At 40.3% G+C, this 13,071-nt stretch overlaps 1 protein-coding gene across 1 annotated transcript; it reads right to left on the reverse strand.

Annotated features, from left to right (window-relative positions):
• Nucleotides 1-2,714: 2,714 nt before the first annotated feature.
• LOC114912293 (actin-related protein 3) lies at nucleotides 2,715-12,699 on the reverse strand. Its single transcript, XM_029258432.1, has 12 exons — nucleotides 12,509-12,699; nucleotides 10,247-10,302; nucleotides 9,026-9,150; nucleotides 8,338-8,448; nucleotides 7,280-7,375; nucleotides 6,152-6,259; nucleotides 5,598-5,741; nucleotides 4,904-5,077; nucleotides 4,304-4,396; nucleotides 4,075-4,200; nucleotides 3,859-3,942; nucleotides 2,715-3,469 (listed from the first exon to the last, which is right to left on the reverse strand). Exons 1-12 carry the CDS (start codon nucleotides 12,550-12,552, stop codon nucleotides 3,374-3,376), a joined length of 1,257 nt encoding a protein of 418 aa, XP_029114265.1. The 5' UTR covers nucleotides 12,553-12,699; the 3' UTR covers nucleotides 2,715-3,373.
• Nucleotides 12,700-13,071: the final 372 nt, after the last annotated feature.

Here is a 13,071-nt window from a genome sequence, read left to right on the forward strand (position 1 = left end):
TTACAGAGTGCTCTTCTCACAAGTGACAGCTTTGAACAAAGGATCAGTAGACAATACTATTAAGAGGCTTACTATACACTGAATTACTACAAGAACTGTATTAGTTATTAAAGGTACTGTATTAGTAAACCAACTGGCCACATAGGTCGGGAAACAAGAACTCTTCACTGAAAGGCAATGGAGGAACAAGCTTTGACACCCAAGAAGACTCGGGGCTATAACTGAGTCTTGAAAAATAAGGTGTAAGCTTCGCACAACTGGATTTAGGGATTTTCTGCCATTCTTCTCTCCAAACTCTCAAGCTCTCTCAGGTTGGATGGGGACCATCACTGGAGGGCTACTGCCAGAGCTCTCTGGAGATGTTTGACTGGGTTGAAGCCTAGGCTCTGGCTGAGCTTCTCAAACACATTCAGAGTTGAGCTCAGTTTCAGGTGTCATTGCAAAGGGCCTCAATACTTATGTCAATGTGATTATTCTGTTTATTTTCAATAAATTGCCAAAATTTTATAAAATCCTGTTTTTTGCTTTGTCATTATGGGGTTTTAAGTGTTGACTGATGGGGGAAAAAAAATATTGAAATGATTTTAGCACAAGGCTGCAACACAAAAAATGTGATAAAAAGCGAAGGGGTCCAAATACTTTCTGAATGCACTGTACTCTAGGCTTCCTTACTTGATGCTCTGGACATACCTGCTTCATCATAGCCTTATCTTGCCTATCTTATCCATGCTATTTTACAATTGTTAATTCTTTGCTACTTACAGCTGTAGGTCATTTAAATTAATCAACCCTCTATCTGGTAGTCTGGGAGCAGACTCGATGGCGTCTATGATGCCACTCTAGACTACTCAGCTCACCTGTGGAATCACCAGGGACCCATCATGGCTACCTATGAACAATTCATTGCCACGTAAAAGGCTGTGTTTGACCATCTGCCTGCAGCAAGGGATAATCTTATTGGGATTCAGTGGGGAATTCAGCCGGACTGCAGTAGAATACATATGTTATTCAGTTCCACACATCCACCACAGCTAGCAGCTAGAATGTACTTTGGTTGGTTACACATCACCCTGTATTTTTCCTGGAGGAAGGGTGAACTGGTTTCTGTGGGAAAACACTGTAACGCTGTATGTCTGAATGTCCCATGCTATACCACTTCCATTGAAAGCCTGCATGCTTTGCTCTCACTTAACATTCCACTATAATATGAGGGTGGGGTGGGTTGAACCACGGTCCTGCTCTCTGGTGGGTCTGGGGTTCGAGTCCCGCTTGGGGTGGCTTGCGACGGACTGGCGTCCCGTCCTGGGTGTGTCCCCTCCCCCTCCGGCTTTGCGCCCTGTGTTACCGGGTAGGCTCCGGTTCCCCGTGACCCCGTATGGGACAAGCAGTTCTTAAAGTGTGTGTGTGGTGGAGGTGTTCAGCAGGGTTAGGACCTCTGTTTTACCTCATACAGTCCATGGAATTGTGCAATAGGTTTGTTGCCAAGTGCTAACTCTGAATGTGGATGTGAGTCACACAATGCAACTTTTCACTCCAATGTTCCAGTAGTGAACCCTGAACTATGTAGTCTTGTGATCTGTCTGTGCCCAGGTAAAATTGTCCAAAGGAGTCTTACCCAAAGATACACTTATTCAACTTACAAGAATTTGACTTCTCAAGGAGCATAATATCTGTATCCCATGACATAATTTCCCTACTTCAGGTTATTGGGCATTTCTGGGGTATTTATAAGGACCAAATTTGGATTTTGTATGGCAAATCACAGTTGAGCAGTGCAAGAAATTTACTTTTATTCATTGCACAGTTCATGGTAAACCTGCAGCTTGTCTTTTACAAGTCAGTTTATTGCATTTCTGTGGTCCTCATATATATATATATGTATGTATGTATATAATTGTTACCTTATTTAAACTCTATGGAAAGCTATGTAGCAAAGTTTACAAATTGAGTTACAAAATGCATGTGCTTAAATTTATGGTTCTTGTACACAACTGTTACTAGTCTCTAAGTTCATACAGGTCAAACACTACATCCATCACTTGGATCATCTATATATACTGTAGTGAAAATACAAATATCCACCTGAGCTTAAAAATACCATCTAGACTAAAGGAAGTAAAACAAACAGCCTTCATAAGATTTCAATGGAATTTCAAGACTGATTTTCTCACACTTTCACTTTAATAAATTGAACTACCAATAACTAGTGTCAAGTGCCTTCATGTGGGGGTAGTTTAGATTCCTGTCAAGCGTACATGGGATGTATGCAGAAGACAGGACAATTATGCTAATTCGATCCCCACTGGCTAAAGGGAATTCACCTAAATGGGGTGATTTTATGGAACAAATTAACCACATTAAGTGAGGGATGGATATATCTTGCTGTTCTCAATAACATGAAGTATTACAGCTTATCAAAAACTGAGTATAAAAGAGTGCTACAGGGGTTTTCAAAATGCACCTTTAAGTTTACTCAAACCATAACTGTCTGAGCCACCATATGAAAAGACACCACAAGAGAACAGGTAGAAATGATTGTGCCTTTTATTGGAATGTTGCATTAAATACACACTTCCGATCCACTAATCATTTGGTACTTGAGAAAACTGTAACAAGATACTGGTCCAATAATCGCTTAAATTGTCTTATCCTCACCATCATCACCATAATTATAAGCAATATAATTTCTGCTGCAAGATACATATTAAATGTAAGCAGGGTTAATATAGAGAAAGCACCAGCAGGAGTGAGTACATTTCAGAGAAGTTATTATGGGGGAAATAATTATCCAAAAAAAGTAGGAAAATGGAATAAAGATCAAGGTAAGCATGTTAAATGAGAGATTTTTTTTTCCATAGGTTTCCATGTGGGAAATGCTACAAGTATTCAGGTCAAACTGAGTTAAATGATGTTACCTTAATGGTTATTTAATCATTTCTGATCTCTCTAGCTTTACATATTAATTTTTTAAAGAAATTTAAACAAGCTCTTGCCTTGTAAACAGAAAAATTAACAACTGAAGCCAAGATGAGCTTCAAGCCATGGGAATACCTCAACATAGAAGAAAAATGGGCACATTACATTCTATAATCATTTTATAATGATTATGTTTTATCATTGTTTTTGCTTTTCCAACACATTGCTCTGCAACTACAAAACAAAATGAATTTATTTTGGTGTAGAAACCATTAATCCCACATTTTCAAGACATCTGGTACAATTTTCCATCGTGAGGTTTGGTCTTACTTTTTTTTGAAATTACACTCTTCCTGTATTTTCAGCAACTGTGACCCATTCAAAGAGAATATGCAACCAAAGCAATGCTGACCCTGGTCTCTTATGACAAAACCTGTATAAAGGCGAAAGTCTGCATTTATGACATGACTCCAAACACAGGGTTATGGCGACAAATGCTGGGCCCAATTTCCTCATAGTCCTTTTTGGTGTGGCAGACTTGGTAGAATTCAGGCTAGAAAAGAAAGGGATAACTTTAAAAGGTATACCAACAAAGTTAGTACAAAAATAAAAATTATTTAGCTGATCACTGGGTACTTAAATGTATTAAAATGCATACATATAAGTGTGTATATGAATGTGAGCAAAATTTGGAAAAGGTATTTTCACTGTGGTAACTGCTATATAATGAATTATGCTGTTGTGATCACTCACATTTGATCTATGGTGAATTTTGCAACAAGGCCTTGCATGAAAATAATGAAAGTGAATACTCTGTAAGGCTAAATGAATATGTCTCTCCTTATAAGCTGTATTTGAAAGAGCTAAAATAGAAATTAATACATTTTTTTTGTCCCAGTGGACATTTTAATCAGTGAAATCAATGACAAAACAAAAACTTACAGTTGAGGCCAGCATGGATCCTCCAAACCAAACAGCATATCTCTGCATGTGGTGGGTGATCACTTGCACATCAATTGGTTTAGGCTACAAACAGAAGGGGAAAAAATGTTTTCTTAATAATGTACAGTAGTATAATACGGTATAACAATATTTTGTGAGGACTTGCAGTAACACAATAAATGCTGCTTTGTAACAAACTTAGAAGTCCTCTCTCACCTTTAACTTGCCACCACTAAGTTCTTCACTCATTTTCAGTCGAGCATCTACCGTCCTTTTCAAGTCTCTCTGTAGTCGGCGGCCAAAGTCCCTGAACATAGTGGAGCCACCAGAGAGGACAATGTTCTGAAAAGCAAGAATGAAGCTACATGTTAGACTCACAAGTTACTGCTCATGCCTCTGAAAAAGTGACAGGTACCAATGAAAGTCTGACTGTGGTAGGATTTACCTTGTAGAGGGGACGTCTCACATCAATGGGACAGTTTTGAATGACCTCATCCACGACCTCTGAAATAGGCTGGGTGAAGTCAGGGTTCGCAAACTGCAAGAAAAATAAAGTAGAATTCACCAATTTGTGAAATGCAATGTAAACAAGCTTCATCAGTCCATTTCCATCCAATATGTTTTTCTAACGGAGAAAATGCCAAGGTGATGTCAGATGACAAATTATTTATTCTCGTCTTCCCAGCTTCAGGCATCCTTGCATGGCATTTAATTTACTTCACAACACTTATCTACATGTATGGCAAAAAAACTGGGAAAATATAACATTTAGAAAGGTGATAATCACTGAAAATCATTAACAATATTCTGAACAACGTAACACCAACCTGTGCTACCATCATAATAAAAGTCTAATTTTATTTTCATTTAATAAAGCAATGACAGTTAAATCTGCAGTTGAACAAGGCAGGGGCTCTGACAGCTCTGGCAGATGCTGCAAATTCCTCCCATCATTAGCAGGCGCTAGTAGATAGTAGTAGATCATGTTTTGTGCAGGTTATGTCAAGCAATTGCACTGTCCATGAGCCAAGTGCTGATCATTTACCTCTGGATGAAAAAAGATCTCAGGTCCCAGGAAGCGCTCATAGCCTACATCAATAGTGAACTCCTTCTTGGTGATGGCGTTGATGCCGGTGTACTGTTTAATCCACTTGGACCCATCTGTGTCATACTTATTGAATTCCTTTACTAAATCTGGGCACACATAACTGAACCGTTCCTGGGAAGCAAAGTAAAATACAAAACAAGAAAAGGGAGCATTACCTGTAAACAAAATAACCTTCACAGTCAGCAGTCCATCTTCTGTTATCTATTTTCTAATGACTGTCTACAGTGGTAAAGAAATAGTTCTCGTCATTCTTATGAAATACACGCTACAGAAGAAATTAAATACTGCACTAGTGACATCTGATGTGTATCAAAGGTATAGCCAAGAGGCATTCCGATTACTCATTTTCGTTTGCTTTGGCAGAAATGTTTCTCTAAAGTCACGTTCAGTTACTATGAACTGGTATTTAACTGGACACCTTCATCTACGTTTCTTCGATCAACCTGACAGCCATTTGTCTTATGGAGATCAGCTATGTCATGAGAACACTGATTTAGCACGGTAATGTTCACCTTCTGAGAAGTTTACCTATTTGACTGGAGAAATGCACGAGTCAATGGCTCTCAAGTTTGCCAGTTGGCTATTACACATTTACAGCTCACTTCAGAAGAGACGGTAGCTGAAGACATACCTTGACCGCTTTGGCAGTCTCCAGAGACTGCTCAGGAGGAATTCCCACCTCCCTCTCCCTCAGCAGTTGCTGGGTGAAGTACGTGATGTCGCGGCCAGCAATAGGAATGTGTTTTATACAACTGCCAATAACATATCCCTCTGCCTGAAGGATACAAAACCAGTATGATTGGAGCTGCTGATGCTTTATTTATAGACACCAAAAATCCTCTCAAGCTTTTGACAGCTAATTTTTCCCCTTCAAACATTTAAAAACCTTTTAACATTTTAAAGCTGATAAAGTAACTTGAGATTTAAGAGACAGTGTAGACAAAATGTAAATATACACGATATTTCTATAACCAAGTCATTAAAGCTGTGGTATGAATAATTTCTAAATTATGGCATCTCTATGGAGATTCCACAAAAAATGTATTTGCAGATAGGAGAATAATCTGAAAAATTGTCCAACTAGAACCAGAAAGAACTTTTTAAAGAAATTCTATATCCTCTCTCATCAGAAAAGGCCAGGCTGCTCTACAGAGGCATAGTCCAGGTATTAGAGGAAGGACTCACCACAGGGATGACATGTGTGACCCCATCACCGCTGTCTATTACCGTACCGGTCAGTGTTCTCTCTCCCACCTGTCTGGATGTCCAGGAAGCTGCTAAGGCAAGAACAGCCTGCGGAGGGAGCAGCGCTGTTAGTAACCAGAAATGTTTAATGGAAGGGTCATGAGTGTGCATCCCAGCCCAATGTAGCAAAGACCAAGAATATGAATATAAATATAATACGTGCAACACAGAACATTTACATTAAAGTATCCGTACTTTGAAAGATTACCTCTAACTCAAATATTGGTAGTTAACAGCGAGATTACATTTAAATTACAGGCATGAGAACGTGCTTCACCAGTGCAAGAAATTGCACTGCAATCCTGTAACCTCTAAACTGAACACTTTGTATGCTCCTTTATCATATGGAGCTGAGGAAAACCCAAAAAGCATATGTTTATAAGGAAGACATACTGTATGTCTAGATTTGCTCATATTCACTGCCAAAATCAATTTACATTTATTAATTTAGCTGACACTTCCCTCCCCTACTTGCTCAACAGTATTACAGCAGTATATGATATTTCAACTGCCAACCTTTACATCCAAAGGCAGCAGCTCTAACCACTACGCTACCAGCTACCCCTTTCATTGCACTATTAAACTAAATTTTATTGGCAACACAGAAGATGCCTTCAGTAAGGCTGCCACATTTCTGCAGACCTATCTATGAGTCATTACATCCTTTTGGATTTTACCAGGTACTTCCTCACCCTCATATTTAAGAACAATTTAGCTATATTTGCACTAAGTGCCACAAAAAAAAATAAATATAGGTGACCCCAATCTAATCCCTGTCATAATGAGGCTTTTAGTAGGATGTAGATATATCAATAAATCAAATGTAGGTTTTTTTGTTACCTGGTGGGCAAGGTAATGAAACAGCTTCAGGTATGAGGTATTAGCTACAACCCCAATGTGTGAAATTTGTTCACGGAGAATTCCTTTAATCTAATGCTAGGTTTTGGTTAAAGATCTCTTAACAGTGACTCGCAAAAAAAAAAAAAAAAAAAAAAAAAAAAAATTTTTAGAAAATTGGACAGGGTGAAAATTTTCCATAGCGCTGTACATGTTGGAAAGAGATATTACCTGAACAGCTATATAAAGACCTGGAACGTTGAAGGACTCAAACATGATCTCTGCTGTATACTCTCGATTTTCAGGCGTATTCAGTGGAGGCTCTGTCTGCAGAGAAGACGTAAGAAAAACTTCGAAAGTCAGTAAGTTATAGGTAGAAGCATTTAAAATGTAATAGTTTATTGTACAGCCGCAACATTCCCGAATTATCTTCAGAAGCACTTATTCTGAGGAGGGTCATGGCAGGAAAGGCTCAACAGGCCAGGCCGCACATCCTTTTTTGTCTCCAGTCATAATGGAAAGTCCCCAGGTTTGGCAAAGACAGGTAAGATTTATCATCTCTTACTGCCTACTCCTGGGCACATTCTAGTAAACCTGAGTGGCTCCTCTCAAATTGCAGGATAAGCAGCTCCACTCTAAAGGCTGCACCATGACCCAAAGCGGGAGTCCCACCATCATACGATGGAACCTCATTTACTGTGGACTCCTCACACACTCCGGTGCTCTATTGGTGAACTACTGAACTGCCACTGGTGCACCAGTCTCAAGTCTATGTGATCCTTGGGATGCCCTGTGAATTGTGTTTTGCACCTTGTGCTGGAATAAGCACCTCAACACCGTAAGTGAGCAACGGACAAGTCTGGGGGACAAGAAGGGTAACTGATAATTCTACACCAAGTTCTCCAAATGTCATGTAGTGTACCACAGAATGTGAAAAAGAAACGCAGTGATAAAGTCAAGTGTATGTTCAAAGTACGTTTCATTTCAAAACAGAGTTACAAGTGTAAAGAATACTTGAGCACTCAGAATGACTAAACAGGGGCATTTTTAGTTACTGAGACAATTATATACATGTATATGGTAAAAGTTGTATTAAAAGGAAATAAATTTTTCACAGAAAAATGTAGAACTCTGACCTAAATAAATAAGCACAAACTGCAAAAGCTATTATAGAAAACAAGTGTTTTCTTAGTTTAAGCCTCATTCTGCTGTCAAGCTATTTACTGAAGAATAGTTTGTGAGAAATTAATGATAATTCTGGGGTGAAGGTGTAGATCACTGTCTCTTACCAAGAGAAAGTAGTGGTCTTCGGGTTCAGCCCGCAGATACTTGAAGATGACCTGCTCCATGAACCTCTCCATGAGGTCCCAGTCTTCCACAATGCCATGACGGATTGGCCACTGTTGGCACACAAAGCAAGATGCAGTTTGTGTTTTTTTGGGGCTGCTCACATAAACATGAAACCAACAATGCGAGTTCAGTGAATTACCACAAACTGTATAAACGACTTCCACACACACACCCCCCCTTCATTTTCAGCTACTACTTATTCAGTTTCAGGATTGTCGAGATCCACAGTCTATCCCAGTAAGCACAGGGCACATGATGGAGAACTCCCTGGATGCCACAGCAGTCTATCGCAAGGCCATCACAGCCACTCATTCACTCACACTTTCACACTCACTACAGGGAATGTAGCAACAGTTCAGCTGAAGCAGAGAGGAAACCAGGACAAGTGGAGGAAACTCACAAACTGCACATAAACACACAGCCTAGCAGCTATGAGGCACTTGCATTACTCACTGCTAGGCTGTGTGTTACTGACGCACATACTACCATGTGGCAAAAGAATATGTCCATAGCCAAGTTACACCTTCATAATACAGAGAATATAAGTTTTTTTAAACTAATGTCAACAGGCTATTAACTTATGGAACTGAGATCAGAGGTCAGTGCTGGAGGATTTCGGAGCTTTACCTTTGTGGCGTATGTGGGTTTGTCTATAGCTTCATCACCAATGAAAAAGTCCAAGTCATCCACCCCCTTCATCATCCTGCGCTGTGCCTGGTCCCCCACCTTGGCCGACTCTTTGATGGCAATACCTGGGCATTGAACAAATGCCACATAGTCTATGAACTGGGATTTACCACACAATGAAAATTAAACAATTACTTTGAAGAGGGGATGTACACATTTAGAAAATGTTAATAAATGTATGTATTTTTAACAGAAATAAAATTGAACATAAATGTCTAAAAATTACCAATCAACAACATAGACAAGGACCCCTCATCTCACTTCTGTACAGCTCCACCATCATTAGGAAATTAACACATCAATCTTCAGGATTGTTCTTAACAGAAGCTATTAGTAATAAAAAAAATTGTGGAATTGTCAACCGCCTCACCAGAATCATACAGCTTTCAAAGCATTTAAGCAAGAACTAGATAAAGCAAATTCAAAATTACTCATCTGCAGTTACTTCTCCTCTAAATTTTGTGTTGCCTCTGAGTAATTATTTGTATTATCTTATTATTGCATTGCATGAAATAGACTACACAAAATATTGAATTCAAATATTCCATTAAAAAAAAAAAAAAAAAAAAGTTAAGTTTTTCCAATTGCAATTTTACCAATTTTTGAAACTTTCTATGGAAGCAAATGCTGTCTGTGTTTGATAAATGTTGCACTGTGCAGTTAAACACAACAGAATAATTCAATGCTCTTTCACAATGGTTACAGCTCACAGCTGTACAGTTTATTTTGTATGATGGACACACAGGTAAAGACAGAGAAAACTGCAAGTAGTTAGAAGATGATCACTATATACAGATGAAGGGGACCAAACTGGAATTTGCAGACAGAGTGCATTAGCCAACTTGGAAGGTCCAATACTTTGATATGCTACGTCTCATGGAAATGAGTGGTGTAATTTTTTTTTTAGCTGTGCAAAGCTTCATAAATCTGCCCCAAAACTTAATTTCACCTGATGTTGTTTGAATTAAATGATAACTGCAGAATTCTGTTGAATTTAAAGTTCAACCAAACTAACAGACAAAATATTCAATTTTTAAAAAATGCAAGCCATTTGTAAAACAACCACAAAAAAAAGCCAATTTATCTTACAGGTCTAAAAAAAGCAAAACCTAAACATGGGCCTGTAGGGTGAATTCAAGAGCAATGAGCAGTAACACTTACATGAAGGAACAATAAATTGAGGCTCTGTGTTTCCTGCATATCCAAGTTTTGTGTATCTGAAAAAAACAATATTGTAAGTATCTCAACCACATGCAATGCTTGATGTTTCAACTAGGTTCACAATGTTTACAAGCTGAGAAGGTGCACATATAAGCTCTCACATACACACACACACACACACGCCTTTTAAAAGGCTTTTAACAATATGTGCTGTATCTGACCAACAACTCATTTATGTGCAAAATCATTAGCAATAAGCTGAAGCAGTTAAGACATTCATACATTTAGCCTCAGTGCTCATTTTGCAAAGTGACAAAAGGGATTTTAATAGGATTTTTAACACTATAGAAATATTTTGGAGAACAAACAAAAGCAAGTGTAACTGTATGATGAAAGCAGACTGATGAAGACAATAAAAACAGTAAAGAACAGAGAAAAATTAAACACTTCCACACTCACTGGAAGAAAAAAAAAGAAAGACTTGAAGACTTTAAGATTGTGCTCTTCTGAAACATTTGTAACAATCTGGGCTGTAAATTCTTAACACGCCACTTATCAAAGAAGTGATTATTATTAATCTTAGCTGATGCCTAAAGTGACTTACAGGGATACTGCGAATGGGTTCTACACTCCAGGGCAAAGTGTGCATTTATTTAGCTCACACTTCTCTCCAAAGTCACTTGCAATGTTAAGATACTTGCAGTTATTCACCCATTTATATATTTTTTTAAATTATTATTTTATTTTTTTATAGAGCGCTCTTCTCACGCAGTGACACAGAGCGCTTTAACACAGGACATAAGGCAAGAAAAACAGATACAAACAAAGAAGACGGTCAACTTATGGCTACCATAATGAAGAACTTATTATAGAGCTATGAGTATACCTACTGGCCACCAGGGAAAGGAACAAAAACTCCCAACTGTAAGTTGAGGGAGAAAAAGAAAACCTCTGGGGGTCTACGGGCCAGTGGTAGCCCACCCCTCCTGGGCATTCTAAAAAAATAACAATTTGTAAGCTAGTGTTTAACAAGTAATTATAAAGTTGGTGAACGGAATCTCGGATCCCCGACTTGGCATGGAACGTCTCGATCGTCACGGCAGATGGACATCATCCTCTGTCAGCATGGGATTTATACAGCTGAGTAATTTCCTACTAGAGCCCTTTCAGGTACCTGCACTGCTACAGGAGCTGGAAGTGGGATTCGAACCTACAACCTCTGCTAACCAAAGGCACACAGCAGCTCTCAGCAGGTGGAACGTGAACGAAGGTCCACGGACGGATTCAGACAGGGGTTCCAGCCAACAGGCCAAGGAACTTTCCACTGAAAAGCAGCTGCATCTTCAGCCAGGCCTCAACCAAACATGTAGTGAGTGACAGTTCGAGAAGAGTCCACAATGACTATGTTTACCACACACCGACACCAAATGGCATGCGACGATCACTCTATAAATACGTGTATTTTAACTTTAAAAACCTGTTTTACACGTGGCCAGTGACACGTAACTAACTGTAAGTTACAGTCGGCGATGCGCCTTTACTTGATAGACATGATGATCAGGAGGAATTAAGCACCTCGCGCAGCTTTCACTATTAACTGTGACCTGAGGCACGATACCTGGATTAGCGCCCCTCAGTACCGTGCCGTTCCGCGCTTCCGAGAAGCGGAGCACCTAAGGAAGCATCGGGGCGCCGAAAACGACCATATATGGAATCAAAAGGCAGAACGAGGAAGCGGCGCGAGGAGGTCGGCCGTGTGCGCGTGCTCACACCGGGGCGCCAGCGCAGGGACACAGAGCGTTAGACACACATTAGGAAGCAGGCCAACTTCCTCTATCTAACTTTAGAATGAGGTTCGCGCTATTTCGCCGAGTAGTATATCATGAAATGGAAGCGTTCACGAGTGATGGTCGAGTGAGTGGCGGCACTCGGGGGGCAGCAGCGCTTTCTTTCTCACGCCGGTGACAACAAACAAAACGGCTAAACGGCTAGCTTTCCCCCTAGTAGTCCTCGTACAGTTAGCACTGTCTAGCCCTCGGGGTTGCAAAATACGAATTAACCTGGCAAATTTCGCAGAAAGAGCCTCTTAGCCGTTCTAAGATGTCGCGCACGACACTGAATGAATGGAAGAATGGAGTCGAGTCGCACAGAATCCTGCACAACACACCCTAAATCCGGAAAACGCATCACTACCCACTTCCATTCCACACTCCACTCCACTCCGCCGCGCCGCCCAAAAAACATGATCATAGAGCAGCTCACCCTGTGCCACAGTCGACGACACAAGCCGGCAGCCGTCCCGCCATTCTTCTTTTTCTATGAAATGTGTTTGCGTGCGGGTTTTAATAGCGGTACTACTGTCAGCGCGCAGGATGAGCTCTGCTGCTGTGCAGAAACGGAAGGCACAGCGCGAGCGCGGCAGTTCCGGCTTCCGCACTCGCTGTCAGAGCCTTGGGCTGAGCCAAGATGGCGGGCGGGCGGACTGACTGCCGGCAGGCGGCAGCGCAGACAAAGAGGGAGCCGGAGAAGAGAGCCGCGCCTACTGGCGATCGCTGTGCCCTCAGCGTTTTTCCGCACACCTTAAGACCTGCTATGCAGTGGGAGACACAGCGAGTACATTGTCAACAACTGAGTGGTTCATTTGTATCACAGCTGAAGTTTTTGATTTTGTGGCTACAAATAAAATAATGTTGTGTGTACGCGTTTTCTCAGAGATAAAGGCCAATACGGTACTGTCAGCCTTCTTTACAAGACCATTTTTATTTAAAATTTATCCGTATGCATGGCCTAGACTACAGCTGTGTTAATGTGAAATGGAAACATTT

This window comes from Scleropages formosus, chromosome 1 (genome assembly GCF_900964775.1).
Source record: "Scleropages formosus chromosome 1, fSclFor1.1, whole genome shotgun sequence".
Taxonomy (NCBI): Eukaryota; Metazoa; Chordata; class Actinopteri; order Osteoglossiformes; family Osteoglossidae; genus Scleropages; species Scleropages formosus.